Below are 24,952 nucleotides of genomic sequence, written 5' to 3'. Positions count from 1 at the left end.
ACGTTTGCTAAAATGTAAATAATAATATTTCAATTTTTTTTTCTTACTTTACTATCTTTTCAATAACTAACAAAACAACACTAAATAAAATTATGTGCCAGAAACCAAATATTTCATATTCAATGTAACCGAAAGAGTATATATTAGTGGATTTGGATCTCCTGTGACAAAATGCACAGCAGGGGATGTTGTGCATGTAACCACCATTGACTTGTGAATAAAAGAAAATTGTATAACTTCATAAAAATAAATGGAGGGTGATGATGTGCACAACATCTCCTGCCCCGTAGCAGGGTTCCTAGTCCTATATTAGTAAATCACAGATATTCAAACCATAAAAACGATACTCCTTCCGTCCTATTTTAGGAGTCCCGATTGAGTTCGGCAAAGGTTTTAAGAAATGTAAAGGAAAGTTGGTGAAAAAAGATAGTGGATTGTGGGTCCTACTTTTTTATATTAGTTTTATTAATAAAATGTGAGTGGAAAAAAGTTAGTAGAATGTGGAACCTAATAAATACCATTTATGAGATATTACAACCGGAACTTCTAAAGTGGGACACCCCAAAATAGTAAACGGTACTCCTAAAGTTGGACGGAGTGAGTATAAAAAAGTGAAACACAAAGATTAGAGGCTCACAAACCTGTGGCGGGACCAGGCTTCCTATTTCTATCCATAGCCACAAAACAGAGCTCTCACTCATGGCAACGGCGACAATGGCTGCCATCTTTTCTTTCCGTCACACAACGCTTGCTCCGCACTCCGCAACACTCCCATCCACACCGTTAATCAACAAACACACCTCCTTGTCCCTCAATCTCAGTTCCACCCGCTCCATTTGCGACCTCCGCCCCCTCGTTCTCACCCCAACCCTCAACACCTCCAACCCACTTCGAAGAAATCCACCACCGCCCATGGTGGTTTGTGCCAAAGGCTACAAAATGAAGACCCACAAGGTAAATTTTCTGTTTTGTAATGAATTTTCTGTTTTGTAATGTGCGCTTTAGGGAATTTTTGATAGTGATGTCGTTTGAATTCGGAATTCTAGGCTTCCGCGAAGCGGTTTCGCGTCACGGGGAGCGGGAAGATAATGAGGAGGAGAGCAGGGAAGCAGCATTTGCTCAGGAAGAAGAACACTAAGAGGAGATTGAGACTCTCTAAATCGGTTAGTGCTTTTTAAACGTAGATTGCTTTGTGCAGTTATTAATCCAGTTTTTATGTAGCTATTGTGGTGGTAGAATTTTAAATTCTCATGAATGGTAGATTTGGATTGTGAATTAGCTGATTGGTCTTCAAGTAACAGGAATGCTAGTTATTAGCTTCTTTTGAGGTGGTGGAGGGTAGGGAGAAATGGTGAGGTTGCTGTTTGTCATAGGTTTTGTTTAGTGAAATGGGTATTTGGCTTTGACATGCTCTACTAGCTAGGAGAAATGTGCTAATGTGCTAAGTAATTTTGGATTAACATGTGATTTTGTTGGATAGTCTTTGTTGTTCTTATAGTTTCTGTAACTAAGCTGGAGCCCAGAGGTCTGTTGAGTGAAGTTATCTTTGTTGGTTTGATGCATTAGCAAGATGGAGTAAGAGTAGAGAGAGAAGAAAAACATGTCTAGATTGTGATTGGTTATTCAAAAATTTCATTTAGTTTCTCATCTCTGACTTCCAATATTAATAACATGATGTACCTGCACAAGCTAGCATCATTGATGCATCTGTGACATGTAGTAGTGTTGATGGCATAGGGGATCGAAACTGTTTGCATTTGGTAGTATAAATTGATTGCTATGATTTTCTGAATGTTTCTATAGCAATTGAACGGAAGGGCCGTATAAGTGTTCAAGATTTTCATAAATTAGTTGAGACTGGGTGATTTTAGAGCTTCATTCAGAGTTATTGCTGGAACAAAGTAGTTGAATAGGAATCTATGTCTACTTCTACTCTGAAATTTGTGAAAAGGTCCAGTCCAAATAAAGTAGGTTTTTGTCATGAACGGTTTGCAGCTCAGTAACTTGTGTTGCTATGAAAAAGCTTTTTATGACTGCAGAGTAAAACTTAGTGCCAATACAAAACTTTAAGTGTTGGAGCAAAACTGCGTCGTGTGAAGGGTATTAGTCCTTGCTTCCATGGTCTCAACTATTGTATTTCATTTTAGCTTTAGCTCGTTGCTTGTTACCATTTGTGATCAAACGGGCTCTGCAATGTAGTTTCCAGAAGCATAATCCAGCATTGATCTTATAGTTGGCATAATTCACCAATTTGATAAGTGGCAGAGACGCAATAAGTCTTTTGTTTCTACCAAGCTATCTAACGAACATGCTGTCTAACGAACAACTATGTGCTCGTTTTTACAGATCCAAGTTGATCGCAGCGATTACGACAACGTGATAGGCGCCTTGCCCTATTTGAAAGTAAACCGGGCTAACTGAAGCTGATGGATTCTTGTTTCAGTGCACTCACTCTTCCCCTTTTTGCAATTGAAAATATTTCTGTATCATTTCCTAATTCCAGTAAATTTGTTAAGAGCATCACTTTTTAGCTTTCGCTGAGATTATTCTATTGTTGTGAAGAATCTTTTTTATTGATAGATTCAAAAGAAGCACTAGACTAAGCAAACTCAACATCAGGCACACTGGCATTCCATAATGGAATGAGATTTAATCAATTGGATCAAGATTTAGCTACGAATTACATCTCTTCATGAGCACAGAGATGTAGTAAAGATGAACATTTATAACATATTTACAAGAGTTGCAAAGTCTATTTACAAAGAGATGGAATTGGATTCTCATCTTTAGAGGAGGGACCAAGTCATGCTCACTAAAAAGTCCAGTTTATAAAATATTTACACTTGGTCTCTTCCATCACATCTACCTGCAACAAGATCAGGAAAGAGGGGAAACTACCACACTATCAGGTAGCATGGCTGCAGTCACTACATAGTATTCACACCCAACAGCAAGACCGTAGGGATTGGGAATCGAATCTAGATCTAGAGTCAACTTGTTGCCTCCACTCTCGGAGGTCACTGTATCGCTACTATCATCAGCTGGCAGAGGTGGCTTCACCACCCGCTGTTCAATATGCACCACCTTCCCTAATATGTAACTCTGATTTTGGGAAACATTTTCAGTAAATAACGCGACACATTCAGCTGAAAGAAAATAGTATGGGCAGCCACGGTTGATGGCCTCATAGTGCCCGGAGGAGTTGAGGACGAAGGCAGCGACCTCATGGACTTCTAAACGACCTATACAAATCTTATCGTTGTTTGCCTGTGACAAGAATGTCTAAATAAAATGATCTTGTAACGGAATGATGAGAAATGGAACATAGAGAACAGCTACCTGCTTTTCCAAATGATGCTTCAAATAAAGAGTGTTAACCAACTCATTCTTCTCTTCTAGCTCTTTGTTAAGCTGCTTATTTGCAGCTTCAGCTTCCGTGGATCTTTCGAGGAATTCTGCACGTTGTCTCGACAAAAGACCAACCTTATTGGCAAGTGTCTGAATGCATTCACAAAACTCAGAAGCACTGGCATCATCGACCTCACTCGATGAACTGAGAATTTACAAAAGTGATCATGCTCGTTAGAATCAAAAGTCAAGAACTCCACAGAAGGAAAAGGAAGGATAATAATTCAAGTAGCATTCGTCCTCATAGGACTCCTCAAGAAAATAATACCAACCTATATAAAGACTGAGAAAGAGCATGTAAAGTGTCGGCAAACGCAACCACCTCGACCGATGAGACACAGCTTCTCAGTCTTGCAAAGAGACCACACATGTTGACCACAGTTGCGTGCAGCGCATTATACTCTGAGGCCCTACTATCAATTGCACAAAGATGCGTCTGGGCTTCCTCTCTGGCTTCGTGTAAGCAATTCTCCAAACGAGCACAGTTCATCTGCAATACAAGAAGCAATGTGTCTTTCGTGACTGCCTAAAGCAAAGGTGAAGTACGCATAGTATACAAAGGTAAAGAAAATAACTATCATAGAGCCTTAGGCGAAGCCCATAAAACGAAGGCTAGCACTTTCAAGTTAGTAATGTACCTGAGATTCATTCAGTAGCTTCCGACTGGCATCCAAATCCTCCACGAGTCTGGAAATTTCATCAGTTAATGCTTGATGAATCTTGCCTTCTGCGTCGTGTAATTGGCATGATTTCTCTGCTAGTTCATTTTGCAGCTCCATCAAAACTCCGCAATTTCCTTTCCCATCCAAATCAGGCGTAATCGGCTGAGACATGCTGACGGCCATATTACTCGAAGTGATGCTCGTGCCAACATCTGACTGTGGCTTTGTCATCTTATCTTTTTCACAAACATGCCCTTTGTCACGGTGTAGATCTAGCATCGATGAATCCAGCTGAGAATTCAACATACTAGAGGAATCCGTCATATTATCATCCAACCCTTCCTGTGACTTCTCGTGTTCCGTTAAAATCTCGGATTTCGAAATGCTAGACGCGCACAACTCCTCCTCCATCGCTCGGTGCATGTGAACCGATTCAACCCCCGAAACCTCTGACTTGTCATCATCAGTCTTTGTAGTTGAAACCGTCAAATTAGGCTCATCCTCACCTCGCATATGCTGATCAGATAGCCTCTGCTCAAATTCTAGAATCCTTTTTTTGTAAGATTCACACTGCTTCTGCTTAGCCTTCAGCATCAATTGGAGGTGTTTTTCGCACTGATCTTTCAGACTTAATGCTTCGGAAGTCTTTACTGCCACTTTTTTCAGTAAAGTATCTTGTTCACTTTCATCGAGAGATTCATAATCAAGCTCCATACTCATGGAACATATTAGGGCAAGTTTCGAAGCAAGTTCAGCTTTCAGCTTTGCATTCTCGACTTCCATCTTGCTAGTACCCGTGATCTCCACCAACTCCGACTCCTCAAGTACTTCCCCGTAATCATACTTTTCAAAGTAGCCCATTACCCGTTCTGCTTCATCTTCCTGATAACTATCATCGGAGATGGACAACGAGCTCTTGAGAGTCCCATGCTTCTCACTCTTCGGAAAGAGTCCTAGCAATGATTCGGGAGCATAACATTCTAAATCTACAAGGTCTATATCGAGCAAATTAGAGTCGAAAGGAGCTATATTTACATCACAGGGATTTGGGGTGTCGTACAATCCCATAGATGCTAAAATATCTCGAGGGATAAAAGTAGAATGCGCTCTAATGAACTCCTCACGTCTCCTAACCTCAGCATTCCTCTCCGTTGCAAGTTTTTCAGCCAACTGCCCCGCCATGCCCATGTAGATTTTCGTCGTGGCTTTTCTCCTCACAACTTCAGCAAGACACGCTCTGTATGCAGGAATAATTCCATGAACCACTTTTAATTGCTCAAAGTGGTCGTCTTGGCGCTGTAAAGCCTCGTGGAACACAGAAAACTTGTAGCGTACATCCTTAATCTTGTGCTGGATATATGCGATTTTTTGCATAAAATTGTGCACAAAGATATTCATCTCATTCTTTTTATCCCTGCAGAAATCAAGCAAACTAGAAATTGCACCCTCGCATGCCTGCATCCTCGGAATATAACTTTTGTCATGTCTATCATACATAGGCCCCAATGCTGAGACTGCGTCATGAGGACGCAGTGAAGATGACATCTGGCAGGAAAGACAGTCGTCGACAAGATTCTTCACAGTATTTACATCTTTACTGCATTAAGAGAGATATTAGTGTTCATTACATGATTCCCCTCTTCAAGAAACTGCCGCAACAAAGAAATAAATGGTAGCAAGGAAAAAAAAGAACAATGATAACAAACAGTATTGTCTATGGATGCCATGCAGAATCCACGTGTTCCCAATAATGAGAAATCATGTCATCTGGCCGAAACCAAAGATTTCTTAAGGCATCTCCAGGGTTTCAAAAGGCTAGGGCTTTAATTGCATATATCCAATTTCATCAACAAATGTCCATTATGATAACAAAACCAATAATAATAACAACAACATTGATGGTAATACCTCATCAATTTAGCATCTACTGGTTTCACAATTTATCTTAAAAGACAACATCACATGCTATATTCGTAAGATCCAAACCCTAAAACTTATGTTGTTGCATAGTATGTAGTTCCTATCCTTCAAATAATCAATCCTATGTTTTAAGTTCATATCTATTATCCTTCAAACAAGTTGAATGGGTAACAGATACGTCGTCAAGCGAATCAAATATACTTAAAAATACCAAAAGGTATAAATATCATCTACAATAAGTCTCAGAATAGAAAGGAATGAGGACCTATTCCTGCTTCCCGTCATCCAAATCATCTACCGACCCACTTCATACTGTGAATTTGAGCACTACATCCGTTATATGGAAAACCTGATTTAGTTTTCAGGTGTATCTCAGGAAAAGGTCATATAGTTTTTCAAGTAATAAAACCAGCTTATACCGACATCCAAGCACCGCCCTTGAGTTTTTCTTGTTGACTAGCTAAACACATATTTCAAAGCTCGAACACTTATTTCCATTTCCTCTGCACTTTTTTCATGTTGTTTTGCATTTCGAGCATTCAATGTTTTCTACTGAAATAGAAAACAAAGGGGTTGAATGAGACAAGATGACGCAAGAAAACAAAGATCCCTACGGTCAGAGTCACTTTTTACTTTTGCCTAAGCTAGAGAGAACTAGAAAATAACCAGAAAAGTCGTCAAGGGAAAAAATTTCGTTACAAAAAGTTTGACCGGGCTAAATCCTGGTGATTCTCAGTCGTAGATATTTTCATGCATGTGATATTCTGGAAATGGTGTCAAGAAAACCTAATCAGGACCATGTTGCCTAATGCAGTGTATTACCCAATGATACGTTATAATGACAAACATAAAAGGAATAAAAAGATGAGAGCATCATCATTAAGCATACAATCAAACTAAATGCATGCAAGATTGAGCAATGGGGAGGAAAGAGGCGGACCTTAACGCCTGCATTATGCTCTTTTGCTCAGTGATAATCTGTTGGCGATCTCTTATAGATGACTCCAAGTCTTTGATAAGAAACGAAGCTTTGTCCAAGAATAGATGTTCTGCATTGTTCCTAAGCTCTCCAAATTCAAGTTTAAACTCCGAAACCTTAGTCTGAAACTGCTTGTGCAAACTGCTGCAATCCTCCCACGTCTTCTGCAAGCTTTCCTCCTTCACAAAATCCAGCAAGCACTTGCGGTTAGCAGCCTGTAAAGCCGGCATAACTCGTATAGACCTCAGTTTCTCTTTATCCCTAACGAACGTGGCCAGGAGGTTGGTATGAACACGGTGCTGCTGTGAATAGCATTTCATAAAATCCATGTAGTTTTGATTAATCATCTTATAGAAATGATCCAAATTACCCCTAGCAATCTCCAATGCCTTTTCTTGCACCTTCTGCTCTTCCAAGAGCCTCTCACACGCCTCAAATCTTGCTTGAGTACGACTATAAATAGCATGTCCGCGGTGAAAATGATATCTGAACTGCAACTCGTACGAAGGCAAGGCCTTCAGAGCAGGGTCAGAAGCATCATCCAGAGCAAGAGAGTTTTGAGAAGGAGATGGCAACGAGGGGTCAGGAATATCAAAGATATCAACCTGCACGGGCTCAGGATATGGTGACTGACTCCGCATCCTTGCCTTATTAAACAGAAAGACTTCCCTTTCATCAGATGGAAGCTTGTAAGCTGAGAGGGTTCTATGGGGTTCGAGCTTCGAGTCCAGGCACAGAAGAAGCTGATCACTGAACGGTATACCACATGCCGATTCTAGAAAACTCTCCACTGTCTCAACTAGAGTGTATTCATCACACTCAATCTTATACGACTGCCCATTCTCAGCAACGTGAACCACAAGCTTGCCCGTCTGAGCAACGCCTTCTGAGACACTAGAACTCATTCTTAGGTCAAACCAATCCACCACAACAACCCTCAAGATCAAACTACTCTGCAGCTAAAACTCAACCCCTCATACTAAAGCACTCAACACCTAAATATAACAAGCATATTATCACCAAATTCCTTAACAAGAACCCCAATTTTTCTGATTTTGCAACACATGAGATACAAAGAGCCCCAGATTTAGCTTAACCGAAAACAAAACTACACTCAACTCAACAAGATACCAAAACCCCCAATTTATCCGAATTGAAGTATTGCTTCCCCATATTATGTGAAACTGAAAACAAAACTCCAATCCGCACCGACTAACATGCCATCAGCAAAAAGCCCAAACTTTATCCACAACTGCAATGCACAAACCACCAAAATATAAGAAAAAGGGAAATCGCGAAAATAGGGCTTCGCTGGAGACCATGAAACTACCTTAAAAACACGAACTTGCGCAACTAAACGACAAGAGCGATGCCAAAGCATACTCGAATTTCATCCGCAAGTGCAAGAAAAAAGAAGTTCAACACGAAACCCATGCAGTATTTTATTCTCTCATCTTGCGTATGCGTCAAGACATACACACATATCTCCTCGCAATGGCGAGGAGAATCGTCTCTGCGATGAATGAATGATTGACTGCAATTTGCAGCGCTGCAATTTCTTTTCTCTTTTTCTTTTCACATATAGTATTCGCTTTTCTTTTAGAACTTCCTTTTTCTGTGGATAGAAGAGAAGCTTCAGAGAGAAGCCGCGAGCGAGCAAGGAATTGAAGATGCTGTTGATGTGTACCAAATCATGTGTGGTCTCCAACAAAATTGTAGAGAGGACCTGAAATCTATGGATTTTAGTTGAGTTGTACATTTCTTAAATAAATAAAATAAATGTAACACAAATCACAATTGATTTTGTTAACCAAAACTTTCATGCTGCTAAATCCGACTTTGCCTCCCGAACATTTAAAGAAATTATCAGTCTTAATCGTATAAATAGAAAAACGGCATCAGAATTTATACTCAAACTTCAAGTACTAATATTATGCCTATCATTAAAGTTCATTTTTGGTTAATTACATATTACCATTTTTTACATCCATTTTAAATAACATGTTTGTGTCATCACATGCTTTCTACAATACATGTCATTTTTTTCATTTTTTAATAGAGTAATTATTTCACTATAAGTGATTAATGGACACACAATTTAATAAAATGATATTTATTAAATTAAATGGAGAGAGACTACAGTAAAAGACAAAATAAATATACGTATATTTTTTTCAAAAAATGAAAATCAATTATTTGTGATGAAACAACCAAAAAGAAAAAATCAATCACTTATAATGAATGAGGAAATAATAATAGTATGACTTAAAAAATTTAAGTTAATCGCGGAGATTGGGAAAAGCAAATTACTCATAGTCCAAGAAACACCCATTTCTTTTTAAATCCACTTGAATTCGATCGAATCCATTCATTTTGTTGCAGAATCTTGATATTAAATTTTCTTAGTTCATCCTGAATTAAGCGGTAACAATTGTATCTCAATTTCTTATATTTTTGGATATTTTTTTTATTCTCAATAGACTAGATTAATTTTTATTCTTGGTGGGTTAATTTTTAACGGCTCATTAGAAAAAGAAAAAAAATGGCATGAATTTGGCTCTCTCGGTCTCATAAATAATTGACATTATATTTTGGTCCGTTTAATAAAAATAACTTACTTCTATTTTCGATATTTTGTTTTTTAAATAAGATAAGGTTCATTCCATACTAATAATACTTTAATAATTTTTTCTTTTCTTCATCTCTCGTACTTTACCGATTATTCATAAAACTCACGTCATATTAAATTTTGGATTTTGTTTGATGTTCCTATTATGCTATATTTACATTTGCAAACCATACTATCCCGAAAGAAGATAAAAAGAAGAAAGAAAAAACTACTCCTTGTGAACCAATTATAAAGATGCTTTTCAAGCTAGCAAGATGTAACAGGGACGTGACCAAAAGAATAATCGGGCTATATATAGAGTATGCTTGGGCTAAAAAGAGTAGTTGGACCATTCGCAATTTCTGACTTTTCTATAGCTCTTCAAATGAACTAGTAGAGCCTAGGCCACATTATTTATTGGTCAATTGCCGATTTTAACATAGTCATTCGTTAAATTTGTAAACTGCAAAATGACATTTCATTATAATCTTTCAAAATTAATTATAATGTTCACTTTATTTTAATTAGTTGTTTGATTTGTTAGACAAAATAATCTTAAGATATAGTCTAAGATAAATTATAAGATTATATTAATTAAAGGGATAAGTATAAGTTACGGAGCCACATTGGAACAAGGGTACTATTGTCTCCCCAAACTTCGTAATAATACATATTTAGATCTGTTTCAAGCAAAGCAATGCTGATGGTGTAGTGGTATTTCCCTTGTGTTATGTTTTTGAGCGCCGTGTTCACCTACCGTAGTTTTTTCACCTTGATTATTTTTTCTGGAGTACTAAAATTAGTTGAAACATACTATAATATTCTTGAATTCTTCTACGACAACTAAATACTCGTTACACTAGCATTACATATTTTAAATATCCTCTTTATATTTTTATCTATAAAAGTTGAAGTTAACTTACACATATTTTCTTCTATGATCTACTCTATCTGTCCGCGAATAGGAGTCCCGTTTTTTTCATTTTAGTCTGTCCACGAATAGGAGTCATGGTTCACTTTTACCATAAATGGTAACAAAGTCTCACATTCAACTAACTCATTCTACTAACATTTCATTTAAAACTAATATATACAAGTGAGTACTCTATTCCATTTAGGGGTGTGCATTCGGGTTTCGGTTCGGTTTTTCGTCCAAACCGAACCGAACCGAAAAACCGAATTTAGGCAAAAATTGAAACCGAACCGAACCGTAAAACCGAAAAGCCGAAAACCGAAAAATCGAAAACCGAACTTAAAAACCGAACCAAACCGAAAAAATCGAAATTTTAAAACAAAACCGAAAAACCGAAAAAAATGTATATATTTATATATATAATTTATTTTATTTTATATACTATAATAGAATATAAATATATAATATAAAATTAATAGAATATATATAATATTTATTATATAAAAATATATTAAAAGAATATATATTATATATATATGATATAGTATACTAAATTAATAGAATAAAAATATATAATAATATATTTAAAATATAATTCGGTTTTTCGGTTTGGTTTTTCGCCCAAACCGAACCGAACCAAAAAAACGAAATTTTTGTATTTTTAAAACCGAACCGAACCGAAAAACCGAAAAAACCGAACCGAATTTCAAAATTTCGGTTTGGTTCGGTTCGGATATTCGGTTTTCGAATTTTTTGCTCACCCCTAATTCCATTAACTATTTTCCACCACTTTTATTAATATTTCTTAAAACACGTGCCGCTAAGAAATAAGACTTCTAATAGCAGACGGAGGAAGTATATAACAGCATTACATTAGTATATATTTTCTTCTACTCAATAAACATTGCATTAGTGTTATAGTCTAATATATGCTCGCTCCGTCCCTGAATAAAGGTAAGGGCCTATATCCTATAGTAGTAACTTCCTTATTAATCCTATACATATAAAGGCAAGGGTTCTTATCAAATTAATTAACACTAAATCATTATAGTTGAACCCTGAAACTCTATACTTTTCCAATTCTTACACATCTACCTATCTTTTACTTGTTTAGTTTTTATTTAATTAATAGTAATTTTAGGAATTATATAACTATTTAATTGATTTTTTAAATAGTGATGAGAATGACCAAAGCTGCCCAAACTATGTCCTACATAAATGGGCCGAACAAAAATAGGAGTCCCCAGTTGGGCTACCATTAGTTTGGACTGTTGGTGGCATTGATGTAATGGTAAATAAAACCTAAAATAATACTAGCATTTGAGTCCATAAGAGCTTTCATAATAAGGAACTTATAATTCATCCATCCCTATTTTCCTCTTGCCATATCATATCAATCCTATATAGCTGAAACACCTACAAATGCTACAACATCGCCATATAAAACCGTCCATCATATTTTCTACTGTTACGTAAACATTATTTTTATTTCTTTTGATTTTTGTGTTTATCAATTAAAGTAAAATATCAAAATAAAATAAATTGAAGGCAAGAACAAAAATATACCTAATTTTTGAAAAGAGAAGGCCACAACAAAAAAAATAAATAGAAAAAAATAATAATAAAAACACTGATACTGGAGGCGAAGTTGTCTCGTTGAAAGACCAGAATCCATTCCCAACTTTTGTATCCAAAACGATTTTATATCAATTTAGACAATTTTATTTTTTATATCCAAAAATGTGGGCTCAAGCTGAGCATAATTATTTTGTAAAATTTGAAGGAATGATATTTTCGGACATATAATGAAATGAGGAAATGTTATTGAGATGTGGTTTCTAATTAAAACGGTCTTCCAAAGAAATGGAGAAGAAGAGCAAGACTCAACAATAAAATACAGCAAAAACAACAATATAAAAAGATCACACACACCCCATTTCATCTCTTTTATAGGGAGTTGGGACTCTGGAAAAACACTTCATTCCCCAATCCAATCGTCAAAAGATGCCATTTTGGAGATGGGTTTTCAACGTTTTCGTCGTGCTATCAGTCGCAGAGCTGTGCACCGGAAGTTTTTCGTTTAATCAGCAGCAGTTGGACCGAGTGTTGAAGCTTCCCGGCCAGAATTTCAACGTGAGCTTCGCGCACTACGCTGGCTACATCACTGTCAACGAAGAATCTGGGAGAGAGCTCTTCTATTGGTTCTTTGAGGCTGAGGAGGACCCTTCTTCCAAACCTGTTGTTCTCTGGCTCAATGGAGGTCGTTATGTAGTATTTATGCTTTTCATCTTCTAAATGTTCTTGCCTTGTTAAGTTCCATTTTGACTTTTGTTTTGACTGTTGTTGGTGTAAATTGTGAGTAGCAATTTTGTGATATAGTGATGGTGTTGTTTAGAATTAGAGGAGAATGGAAATGGATGCCATCTCAATGATATGATCTTCATGATCTTACATCCATTTTAAATTCATGTGTAACTGTTTTGAGTTGTGTGTGATATGCAGGGCCTGGGTGTTCATCAATTGCCTATGGGCTGGCTGAGGAAATTGGACCATTGCATATTGAGAAGGATGGGAAAACCCTTTATTTGAATCATTATTCTTGGAATAAAGGTAGTTCTATTGCCTCTTGTAGTTTTTGTTTGGTTGAAACTGAAGCAATTGAAATGGACCCTCAAGTTGTTGAAACAGCAGCAATCGAAGATTTCGTTTTAGGCTGCATTTTGAGCTTGAGATATGGCAAAGGATATTATTTCAACTAATGGTCATTTGGACTGCTGAACACTCTTTTTATTTTCATGTTGATTTCGATTTTTGCAGTTGCAAATATATTGTTCGTGGATTCTCCTGTCGGAGTTGGTTTTTCGTATTCAAACACTTCCTCTGATTTACTGAGCAATGGTGATAAAAGAACTGGTATAGTTTCTTCTTCTATCTTCCATCAAAACAAATTCTGTGTATTTTGATGCAGAAACTTCTGTTCTCGCAGCTGCTGATAACCTTAAATTTATCGAGAAATGGTTGGAACGTTTTCCACAATACAAAGGAAGAGACTTGTATCTCACAGGAGAGAGCTATGCTGGTAGGTTCATCATTATACACTTTCCATATATCTCCATGCAAATATTTTATATTGCTACTGTTATTACTATATTGTTTCAGGGCATTATGTTCCTCAACTCGCTCATGCCATCGTCAAACACAATGAGAAAAATGGAGAAGAAACTATCAATCTTAAGGGTTTCATGGTATTCTCCTCTCACTATATTAGAATGATATGTGCTTGTGTGGAAATGGATAACCTTGAAATAAGCCTCTGCATTCAGGTTGGAAATGCTCTAACAGACGACTTTCATGACCATTTCGGGGTGTTTCAATTCATGTGGTCTGTTGGCATGATCTCAGATCAGACCTACAAGCAGTTGAACGCTAAGTGCGACTTCGATTCATTTGTTCACACCTCAGAGGAATGCGTGAAAGTCCTCTTGATTGCTGATCAAGAAGTAGGGGACATTGATATGTACAGCATCTATACTCCTCCCTGCACTGCTAATTTCAGCAGATTAAGCCATCTTTGGAGAAGCAAGACTGTAAGTGTTCATATCTTTGGCATTTTCCTCAGATTTTTTCATATTTGGGTTATTAATGGTATCTATTTTCTTGAGGTTTAGAAGGTTGGTCTTCTCAGAAGATCATACGATCCCTGCACAGAGATGCATACGGTTCAATATTTTAATCTCCCCGAGGTTCAAGATGCTCTTCATGCCCGTAGCAGAAACTCCCGTTGGGAGACTTGCAGGTGAGAAATCAATGCAAACTTACTATGTGTTCCTTTTGATTCATTAAAAGACAGATATATACTGTGATTGCAGTGGCTTGGTGAATGAAAACTGGCAGGATTCGCCTCAATCGGTTTTGGATGTCTACAGTGAGCTCTTGAATTCTGGACTTCGTATCTGGATGTTCAGGTTTTTCTAAAACTTTGCTTTGTATCTGAATTTGAAGTATTAGAAAGGGAAATTCTAGTATAAATACTAAGGTAATTTATGAAAGAAGATGCAAGTAGTCAGATAACATTCAACATTGGCTCCATTCATTGGCCTAATCTGTCTCCTTTAAAAGAGTACATTTTCAATACAATGTTCCATATGTGGACAGTGGTGACACGGATGCTGTAATTCCGGTGACTTCGACCCGCTACAATATAAATGCTATGAAGCTTCAGACAGTTAGGCCTTGGCGCGCTTGGTACGATGATGGCCAGGTCAGCTTTCTGTTCTCATCTCACCACCATCTGATTCTGGTCAATTACTGATCGGACTTGAATTTTCGTTTAGTTTGGCAAACAGGTAGGCGGATGGACAGAAGAATACGAGGGGCTGACATTCGTGACAGTGAGAGGAGCCGGCCATGAAGTTCCCCTGCATAAGCCGAAGCAAGCTCTGACGCTCATCAAGTCGTTCCTGTCTGGGAAGTCCATGCCGGAGATGGAACTGTTGAGTGATTCGTAGTCTCCCTTGTGAGCTGATGATGCGCGGATGATCTCGTGTGTTTGAAACATCATTTCTGCAATAAATTGCTAATAATTCTAGTGCCATTAATCACAGTTGTCTTTCCAGTTTTTTGCCTTTTCTCCATATGCTGCTTTACACAATCGAATTACTTATGCATGCTTGCTCACAATATATTGAGAGAGAGAGAGAGAGAGAGACACAGAGACAGTGAGATGCAATACATTCTTGATTATATCATTTATATGTAACATGGCTGTATTCATTCTGTACAAAAGAACTATGCAGCTGCAACCAAAACCCAAAACACAAACCAAAAAAATCCAAAGCCAACTCTTGATCAATTACAGGAAAAAAATAAAAATAAATACAGTAATTATTGACAAAGATCTTACACAATGAGGCGTTGATGAGAGAGGGCAGAGAGAGAACATACAATACGCAAGTGTCGGTTAAATCAGCAGGTTGATCTCTATAACTTCTATCACAGCTCACAGCCAAAAGGAAAGCATTGCCTGCAACACAATGCACAAGATTAATTTACTCAGAGCTTCAATGGAGAGAGAGAGAGAGAGAGAGAGGGAGGAGAGTACCTCTGCGAGAAGAGCCATAGCCAAGGACGTCTCTTCTTTTTCTTCTTTTCTAACAGGGGATGGTTTCTTCCCCTTCAAACTCCTGATCTCATCATGCAACAAATTCACTTTCTCTTTAAGCTCATGCAACAATTTCAGTTCTTCTTCTCTGCTACTACATCTTACCGATCTGTCATCTTCCATAATCTCTGATCTCCCACCAACTTGACTCATCGTCATATGGAACTGAGCAATGCTCGTTGCAGCAGGCACAACTACCAAACCGCACTCCACATCACTCACTTGGCTCGACTGCAACACATTCTTAAACCACTTGGGCTCATCTCTAGCCATCTTCACAGCCTCTGGAAAAACAACATCTTCCTTTTCAAGTATCTTGATTTCATCTTTCTCCATTGATTCACACCTCTCATCAGCTTGTGGAACTTCAAACACGTCATGAATGCTCGTTGAACAAGAACCATCAGCAGCTACACCGCCTGAACTCTTAGCCTCACCAATTCCATCCATCATCCTGTTTGGCTGACACGAACTGCCAGTGTCCCTCGTTGGATCACATGAACTCCCCCTACTCAGACGTGAAGCTAACGATGAAGAGGGAGACCGTGTCTCACTCCTAGAAGAAGAACTTCCTCCTGCAATCTCCTTCACCCTCTCATCCAACCTCCTAATCTTCTCCCAATAGCCATCAATCTTTTTCCCCGAATCCAAACACATTTCCTCAACCACCTTCCCCTCCACATCACCACAAACCAGATCCTTCTCCCCCCTACACGAAATGGGCAAAGAATGCCTTCTCCCAATGCGGCTCGTCTCCCCACCAAAGCCATGTTCATCACAACCAACGCTCAACAACTTAGACCTATAAGCCTGCAGTTGATAGTCCAATGCAGCCACCTCCATTTCCTTCTGATAAACTGTATCTTCAATCATAGCTAGAGATTCCTCAGCATGGCATATCTTCTCCTCTGAGAGCCTCTTGTAATGGTCGGCCTCCATCTGCACCGCGGCCTTCTCGCCCTGAAGCCGGAGGATCACGGCCAAGGCCTCGCTGGCGGCAGAGGCAGAGGCCTCCCTCTCTGCATCCAAATCACTGTAGAGCTTCTGCAGAAGCTCCTGCTGAGCACATAGTGCATCTTTTAGTGCACAAATCTCAGACAAAGTATCATCATCATCACCCATCGGATTCCCACACATGAAACACTAGAATCTGAGAATCAATACAGAATTTCAAGAATTAAACTTTACTGGCAATTCATCCAAATTAGCGCAGCATCACCATGATTGAGGCAAGCCCATGTTCAAGAAACTCAAATATTTGGCTTACCTCCATCAATGATGCCATTTATTTACCATAAAAAAATATAAGTTGTTACCTATATGTTTGCAGCAAATGAAGTGAAATTGGATGGAAACTCAACGCTTTTGAGGCGAAGGTTGGAACAAATTTTGAGCATGAAGAAGAAACAAGCGAGCCCAAATCCTCTTATCTTGAAGAAGAAGAAATTTGCAGTTTCAGTCACAGATACAAATCAAAGCTATACGGCAAGGAAACTGAAGCGGCAACTATGCGTATTCGTATGCGTGTGTGAAGTGTGAAAAACAAATAGCAAGCAAGCAACAAGTTTCTTAAAAAGTTTAAAGCTGTTGAAGAAAAAAGGCTCGGAAAAAAGAAGAATCCCCAGAAAAATGAAAATTGAAGATAACTGTAACGGTTTAGTAATTTGTCTTTTTACAACGACAAAAGGTGTGACTTATATTTTCCGGTTGCTATTTACTAAAACAATTAAATTACGTTTATATATGCTATGAAGTTGCAGCACCACCACACACGAAGATGATGGTGATTAATTAATAATTTAATATAATTCTGATTCCAATTCATGTTGCAAAGTCAACATCAAGGCAACTAAAATACTTGTTTCCTTTGAGTAATTACCAGAAATATTTCTCCTTTGGAATAAAAGATTTTTGCTAGAATTATCTGCTGTTTTTTTATGTTAATTAATTAATTCCATTGACGCTTTCAATATTGTTTGGTATAATAATAAGACAATGTTGAATGTAACGTTGCACGTTGTATATGAATGTTTACAATAATGAAGTATAGATGATGTAGATATTTTGTGATAAATTGTTTACAACGGCTATAATTCTATATAATGAATTAATTTCTATTATGGAGGACAATGTACATGCACGAACACTTGTTTTAATGAAAAGGGTGATGACTGGATTGTAAAAAGAATATTTTATTACAAAATATCGAATGTTTGTACATATGAGAGGAGTAGTATTTTAGTCGATTCTTTGGAAATTATTATTGGCTAATTAATTTGTTAATATTGGTGGCAGTTTGTTATCCTGTATGGCCAAATTAAGTGGTAATAATAATTGTCTTCATGTGATTGGCTAATTACAATCATCAACTTTTAATTAGATTTTATTAATTTATTCTCAATTCTTGAATTTGTGATTTTAGAAGTGGGAATTGAATTGATAACAAATTAATAGTACTATATTAGTGTTATTAGTTGTTCTAATTAGATGAAATGTTTTTTATTAGCTAGCGTGTCTTTTGCTGCACATAATATAAAAAAGAAACAGAATATTATTTAATCATAATTTAATGGATGTGATACCACCATTGCCGAAAAGGAGAGCTTTGTGTGAATATAATTAGGACCCTAATTTCGTGCAAAACTTTGATATGATGATGCTTCGACTTTGACATTATTTTGCATTCTTTTTTCAAGACAGCGATTGTATTGTTATTATTATTGGAATAGAAAATCAAAAGAAGTTATTGATTGAGTAAATGGACCCTTGATAAAATTTCTCCGATTTTCTTTACGATTATTCCGATTAAAAAGGGTGACACTTTAACGAAAAATATATACAAGTCGTTATCCAGCTGCCGACCATGCCGCTGATTCAAACACCGATTTACACTGATTAAAAAGGCTCTATCATCATCTTGAACGTTGAATTGGTTTACAAGAATTAAGTAGTTAAAAAGGTTCTATTTAATTTGGTAGACCTATGAATTTAGTTGTATATGCTATAAGATTTGCCACGTGCAATCATTTACTAAAATTGTGATTATACATATCTGTCGCGTATGTAACCGGTGGATTGAAATTCAGATATGAAGAAATCAAATTAATTTTCTTAATATTATTTACCCAATTTGAATAGACTAACGCTCCTACTTTAGCCTCTTGTATTTTTATTGGATAAAGAAATTCATAATGATCTAAGCCTAAACCCTTTTAAGTTTTAACTTTAGATTCTCAACTAGTCCATACCCCACGCTTAATCTCTCTTTCTTATTTGATTTTCCCCCTTTAATTTTAGTGCATGGCTTGAAAGGAAATGGTATTGCATCCACACTGACCAAGTAATTTATATGGAGTGTATTAGTACACAAACACTGCAATTTCAAACCAACGGAACTTTGATATTTTATATAAATATTTGTAACAAGAACAATCAAGCATCCAAGAGTTGTAGCACGAAGTAGACAACGTCGAATCTGCAGGTAAGTGTCTTAAAACATGATGGATCAAATGTCATGAACATAAATTCCACAGATAAATAAGTTGAAAAATATCGTTTCTCATCTCTAATCTACTGGAACTTCAACTTCCATCTTCAAATCAGAACTTCCCAGGATCTGCAAACGAGGATATTAAGAAGACATTCTACGACATCACTAACGCAATATTGATAGGACGTATGGCAGCAGAATATGCAGCTTTATCTAGGTTAGCAAAATACCCTGCTAACATAGAAGCATATAGCGGAACACATACTAAGATAATTATCCATCACATCGGAATGACCTTGCTATCATCATCAAAGAGCTTTTTAAGCATTCTCAATAGATATAGATTGATATACTATTACCTTCATGAAATCAGCTGGAACTAATAGAGAATCTTTTGTGTAGCCTGCTTCCTCAAGAACTTGGGTAAGAACGTGCTATTTGTAAAAACACAGAGTTTCGGATTAGCCAACTCAGCAATTGATTAGCACTAGGACCCACAAAGCTTTGATATAGCAATGAAAAGACACTTAACAGTGTGAATAGTTTATGGGGAAAGCGAAACAAGTGCCGGATTAAATCTAAATTTTGAGTATTGGTGGCTACCTTGATGCTTCATCCGAATAGCATTAATAAATTTACTTATATTTCGCTTTTTAATCTTTCATTTAGTCTCAAACAGTTATACTTTGTGGATAGGTTGTTTTTCCAGGAAGCAGAAGCACACAGTGTTCGATATTAGCAGAAAGTCAAGGTTACATACAGATACAAAGACTTATAATGCACTAGAATTTTTAAAAAAAAAGTTAAAAGCAGTATACTACTTAGTACAGTTGTGACATGCAAAAACAACATACAAATATTCATTTGATTGTTTCAATTTTAGTTTTTCTATTTTTTGTGAACATAGGATTTTACATTTTTTCCATGGCTTCTGCTGGAAAAGAAAAAAATAAGCAACTGAAAACTAGAAAAATAGAAAAGAAAGTAAAAACAAATACTACTAATATATAACCAGAAGGAAAAATTACTAGAGTAAGGAGACTAACCTCTCTCTGATGTTCAGCTATAAATTGACCTGTTAAATCCCGCAATATGTCCAGAACATCATTGAAACTAACCTTTCCGTTACCATCAGAATCGTAAACCTTAAAAATAACTGGAATAAGGAAATTGAACTCAGCATTGGCAGATAGGAAAACAATATTTAATGTTGAAATTTTAATTTAAGAATGAAATTTATATATTTTTCTCGTCTTACATTCAACTTTCAGCTGCAAGCTTGCTCGAGAACTAAAGGCAGATAGAAATAATACAAATTCCTTGAAATTTAGCCCATCCAGCATCCTTAACAGTCTCTGGAAATGCAAATAGGAAGATGAAAACTAAGTACATACATCTTTTTATGAACGATAGCAATCTTACTTAGTTAAAATAATAAACATAAGATACCCTGATTTGTACTCATTTTTATTTTGGCAAAGTTGCTAGACTAATTGACTACATAGGATACTTGATCCTTTTTACAGTTTTTATTTTTTCTCCTAATGGCCAGTATCATCACTTTGATTTGTAAGCCAAGGCACACTAATAAGTACTACATGATAACAATATATAGCAAAAATGTCCCAAGCATGCTTGCTTGAAAATAGATATAAGAAAGCTGGTTGTAGGCATAAAGAGATAGCTCTGTCAAAGGTTTCAGTCAACATTTATAAGACAGAACAATGCCATGAAGTATTAGTTTGATCATAGACAGGTGGTTTGGAATTGGAACCATAAAAAACCTTCCTACTCATTCGAGATTACTATCTAAATAACCAGTAGATTTATGAATACTTGAAGAATAAGAAAATGCACTATGTATAGTCAATTTCCCTATGGCTCCGTTCGGTATCATGGAATTGGAGCCTTCAATTCCAAATCCAATGTTTGGTATTGCAAAATTTTTGGATTTGGAATTGAATTACATTTCCAATTCCTCCCAATTCTATTATTTGAATTCCATATGAAAAATAGAAAATTGGAATTCCAAGTAGTTATAAAATTAGGCATCTTCACACTACACACACACACACACACAAATACACTATACACACACAAACACTCAATGTGTGCGCGCACACTACACAAACAATGCGCGCACACACATGCACTTCATATCAATTATATCATTTTTGTTGAACAAAGGATTTGGAATTGAATTATAGTTCAATTTCTTCAAATCCAATTCCGTAGAAATCTAATTCCAATTACGTGTACCAAAAGGACCCTATCAGTATTTCCTATCACCAACAGGAAGAAATGTACTGGATCGGAGGCTCTAGCAGCACTAAAATTTAGTCAAAGCACACAATGTCCTAATAAGGTCATGGCCACTTATCTCTCGCTCCCTCTCTCCATCACATATACTGATTTAGGAACAGCTCCAAGAGAGCAAGACCATTCCACCTCTACAGAAGCATAATTTTTCTGTGATACAACAGCACTTTCATGAAAACACACAAAGCTCAGTTTTCTTTTTCTTTTTTTCAATTCTGGTTCAATACTTGCTGCAATTCACATTTGAAAACAAATTCTTAGCTGATTTCATTTGCATTGCCCATCAGAACTTTGTAAAATTCATAACATAACAATAAAACAATGAATTAAGAGTTTGAAGCAGCTGCTTGTGGAACCTGGGAGAGGGGATTGACTGCAAATTCAGGCACAGTCATAAACTCATCGGCGGAGATGAAGCCGCCTCCGTTCCTGTCCAGCTGGCAGAACCTCTGGTATAGTGAAACTATCTCCTGCTGGGAAACTACACACACACATAATTATCAAAACTTGGCAACTAAAATAACACAAGAACAATGCACATTCACAATTCTGGTCAATTCTTCTTCTTTTTCCTATTACTAACCCTGATGGTAACCACGGTCAACCTTTTTGACTTATTCGTGAGGGTAAAAACTAACGGAAAATCAAACAAGCTAAATAGGGAATTGAGAAAGGCAGCAACTTTCGGTATTCAAAAAAGTGGAATTGAGCAGAGGAAGGAGAATTACAGGTGTTGTTGCAGTGTTCTTGGACCTCTTCAATGTCGTACTGAGTGAGCATGGATGAGCTGTTGCCCATGATAAATTATAGTGTCGTGAGTCCTAGAGAGAGAATAAATTAGGTTTGGAGCAGCTTGAAATTTAAAAAAATGGCGGATCAAGAAGTTGGGGTGGTAGATTTAGAGGTCAATCTGGAATGCCGGCAATGTGTATATGTTTTTGGCGACGACCAACTCAACCAGCGTCAAAGATTTTCCAATTAAAATACAGTAGTACTCCCTATATATGGGCATAGCGCATAGGAATTCACGTTTTCTTCTTTTCCTAAAAAAATACTACTTCCCCGGTCCTAAAAAAATATAGACCTTTAGAATTATACGAGAATTAAGCACAATAAATAATATAATAGAGCTAGAAAAAAAAATATATATATATATATATATATATATATAATATTAGGGTAGTGATAAAATGCAAACCCATATATGGTACAAACTTCAAACTTTTTCAACACAATATCAACATAATGTCAACACAGTCTAAAATTTCAAGATTATGATATCAATACAATATCAATACAATGTCAACACAATTTCAACACAACATCAACCGTTGACATTGTGTTGACATTTTTTGTTGCTATTATTTCATGATCTATTGATATTTTCTAACGGTCCAGATCATAGTTTGGAGTTTGTACAATATTTAGAGTTTGCATTTGATCACATCCCTATAATTAGTGAAGAATTAGATTCCCTTTCTTAGAGAAAAAATAAAATTAACAAAATAAAAAGAGATATTTTTATGAAATATTCTAAAATGGAAAATATACTAATTTTTATAGGATGGATAATATGTTATAGTTTAATTTTTTAATGGGAAATAGGGAGTTGTACAACCCAAAATTGTTTATATACTAAAAAGTTAACATAAATATTTTTATGAATAACAGTAACAGACACTAAAATATGTAGCGACAACAAATGGTCAAATGTCCAAATGAGAGTTATCATTTTTATTGGTCTCGAAGCGTCAATCCATTCTCTTTCAAGATTCCAATCATATTGAAATGTCAAATGTTTAGAAGGGAACATGAAGAAATGAACATTATTTTAAATTTTTATTGAGAACATTAATTTAATTATTTATGTTTAAGTTCCTGGAATGGTGGTATATGAGAACTGAAAAATTAAACACTCAGAACTCATGTAGAAACTCAATTTTGAGAAGAACAAAAATCATTGGATTTTATTCATAGCCGCACGCCATGATGAATGTTCATAGAATGCATGACATGCCAATCTTAACAAGCAGCTATTTTTAGTCACTTTGTTGAAAAATTATACCCCAATATGCTCTCATATTCCTCCCTGACAGTATTGTATGAGATGTTCAATCAGGATACGCACTGTCTTGCTAAGAGGGAGGGCCCTAAAGCGCCATTGTAAATTAGTAAAGGCCGTTAACCCACTGTCTTGCTAGAAGCCCACTTTCCAAGGTCTTACACTTGTGCCTGAGAGATGTTGCAACTACACGACAGTAGTAAGAATTGATCCTTGTCCATTCTTGCAACTCTGCCTCTCCAAAACTAACTGCGCTGACCCTGCAGTCATTTGTAATAATATCCTTGAAACATATTAAGAGTGGTTCTCATATTTTAGTGAGTAGTTTAAATTTTTTTCTTCATGCATTTGTCAAGCCTTAGTTTTTACTTCCTCTGTACTCAAAGAATATGCACTTTGAGTTCCGCATGGATTTTTAATGTAAAATTGGTAAAGTAAGAGAAGGTAGAGATAAAAAGTAATTAAAGTATTGTTAGTGGAGAATTGGTCCCACCTCATTAGAGAGAAAAGTGAAGCTCCTATTTCTTTTTGTTTAGACTGCGTGCACAGTAAGGAATAACAAGACTCCTAGGTCCAGTGAATCCACTAGATCACAAGGTCTAGGAACTCACGGATCGTTGGAAGATCTCGGTCGTCGGACACACAGAATACCACTTCAAAAACCCTCAACCACGTATACTAAAATTTAGCACAGGGAAGTAGGGATCGATCCCACAGAGACGGATGCGAAATGAACATGCTCAAGGACTCGGAAACTATTTTTGGGTTGACTGCTGCCACGCATTTTTGGGTTGAGGAAACTAAACTAAATTTGGAATTCAAATATGCTACGTTAACAGCTAGATCTAGGCAAAACGGAAATCATGCATGTAAACTGGAAACCGAGACAATCACTAGATCTAAGATACTATTCTAAATCACCTAGACCTGGGAAATAAACCGACGGTGGGGACCATGGTGAAAAAGCGAGAGTACGGACGAAAAGCTGGAAAACAACTAACCAAAGTACTAACTAACAGCGACATCATCTTCTTCAAATCAAATTGCATAAAAACTCAGTAAAAACAGAGATGAACCGTAATCGGAAAACAAAGCAGACTGGGTTTAAGCAATTTAGCGAAGAACAATTAAAAACTAAACAGATCTACGGTTACTAGACGAAGTAAGACAGAAAGGAAATAGAAAACTCAAAATCCACGCACAACTTGAATCCCCTGTTCAGATCCAACCTCGGATGCTAAATCCACTCCGGATCCAAGCATCCGACACAAACCCGGCCAAAAACATACCCATAACTACAGAATCGCCAAACAATCTCCGATCAACAACAACAACACGGATCCACAGCCGAATTCCCCAGATCAAGCACAAAATTATCCAAAACAGAGATTAACATATAACAGCCGAAATAAAACTTCAAACAAAACAGA

The 24,952-nt window shown here is 36.7% G+C and overlaps 5 protein-coding genes across 7 annotated transcripts; 2 read left to right on the top strand and 3 right to left on the bottom strand.

Moving 5' to 3' along the window:
- The first annotated feature begins 648 nt into the window (after positions 1 to 648).
- Positions 649 to 2,579, top strand: LOC125193716 (50S ribosomal protein L35, chloroplastic-like). The gene is made up of 3 exons (XM_048091583.1): positions 649 to 954; positions 1,047 to 1,163; positions 2,347 to 2,579. The coding sequence occupies exons 1-3, from the start codon at positions 700 to 702 to the stop codon at positions 2,419 to 2,421; spliced, it is 447 nt and encodes a 148-aa protein (XP_047947540.1). The 5' UTR covers positions 649 to 699; the 3' UTR covers positions 2,422 to 2,579.
- An 89-nt stretch (positions 2,580 to 2,668) lies between these two features.
- LOC125193715 (autophagy-related protein 11-like) lies at positions 2,669 to 8,684 on the bottom strand. Its single transcript, XM_048091582.1, has 6 exons — positions 8,300 to 8,684; positions 6,931 to 8,221; positions 4,047 to 5,667; positions 3,681 to 3,898; positions 3,340 to 3,553; positions 2,669 to 3,267 (listed from the first exon to the last, which is right to left on the bottom strand). The coding sequence occupies exons 2-6, from the start codon at positions 7,872 to 7,874 to the stop codon at positions 2,878 to 2,880; spliced, it is 3,387 nt and encodes a 1,128-aa protein (XP_047947539.1). The 5' UTR covers positions 7,875 to 8,221; positions 8,300 to 8,684; the 3' UTR covers positions 2,669 to 2,877.
- Positions 8,685 to 12,404: 3,720 nt separating this feature from the next.
- LOC125196100 (serine carboxypeptidase II-2-like) lies at positions 12,405 to 15,108 on the top strand. 2 transcript variants are annotated; one of them, XM_048094474.1, is made up of 10 exons: positions 12,405 to 12,750; positions 12,993 to 13,100; positions 13,308 to 13,403; positions 13,477 to 13,569; positions 13,650 to 13,735; positions 13,814 to 14,077; positions 14,159 to 14,286; positions 14,360 to 14,455; positions 14,646 to 14,751; positions 14,837 to 15,108. In XM_048094474.1, the coding sequence occupies exons 1-10, from the start codon at positions 12,495 to 12,497 to the stop codon at positions 14,996 to 14,998; spliced, it is 1,395 nt and encodes a 464-aa protein (XP_047950431.1). In that variant the 5' UTR covers positions 12,405 to 12,494; the 3' UTR covers positions 14,999 to 15,108. The 2 variants fall into 2 exon arrangements, with proteins under 2 accessions (XP_047950431.1, XP_047950430.1); XM_048094473.1 differs by having other exon boundaries at positions 12,409 to 12,750; positions 14,825 to 15,108.
- LOC125196101 (probable myosin-binding protein 6) lies at positions 14,559 to 17,376 on the bottom strand. 2 transcript variants are annotated; one of them, XM_048094476.1, is made up of 4 exons: positions 16,968 to 17,376; positions 15,757 to 16,801; positions 15,592 to 15,673; positions 14,559 to 15,513 (listed from the first exon to the last, which is right to left on the bottom strand). In XM_048094476.1, the coding sequence occupies exons 2-3, from the start codon at positions 16,786 to 16,788 to the stop codon at positions 15,641 to 15,643; spliced, it is 1,065 nt and encodes a 354-aa protein (XP_047950433.1). In that variant the 5' UTR covers positions 16,789 to 16,801; positions 16,968 to 17,376; the 3' UTR covers positions 14,559 to 15,513; positions 15,592 to 15,640. The 2 variants fall into 2 exon arrangements, with proteins under 2 accessions (XP_047950433.1, XP_047950432.1); XM_048094475.1 differs by having other exon boundaries at positions 15,592 to 16,801; positions 16,968 to 17,374.
- A 1,654-nt stretch (positions 17,377 to 19,030) lies between these two features.
- On the bottom strand, positions 19,031 to 22,440 carry LOC125193082 (calcineurin subunit B-like). Its single transcript, XM_048090807.1, has 6 exons — positions 22,189 to 22,440; positions 21,817 to 21,941; positions 20,400 to 20,496; positions 20,188 to 20,297; positions 19,501 to 19,575; positions 19,031 to 19,267 (listed from the first exon to the last, which is right to left on the bottom strand). The coding sequence occupies exons 1-6, from the start codon at positions 22,256 to 22,258 to the stop codon at positions 19,217 to 19,219; spliced, it is 528 nt and encodes a 175-aa protein (XP_047946764.1). The 5' UTR covers positions 22,259 to 22,440; the 3' UTR covers positions 19,031 to 19,216.
- Between the last annotated feature and the right edge of the window lie 2,512 nt (positions 22,441 to 24,952).

Source organism: Salvia hispanica, chromosome 6, assembly GCF_023119035.1.
Source record: "Salvia hispanica cultivar TCC Black 2014 chromosome 6, UniMelb_Shisp_WGS_1.0, whole genome shotgun sequence".
NCBI classification, from domain to species: domain Eukaryota; kingdom Viridiplantae; phylum Streptophyta; class Magnoliopsida; order Lamiales; family Lamiaceae; genus Salvia; species Salvia hispanica.
This window is presented reverse-complemented; position numbering and strand designations above follow the sequence as displayed.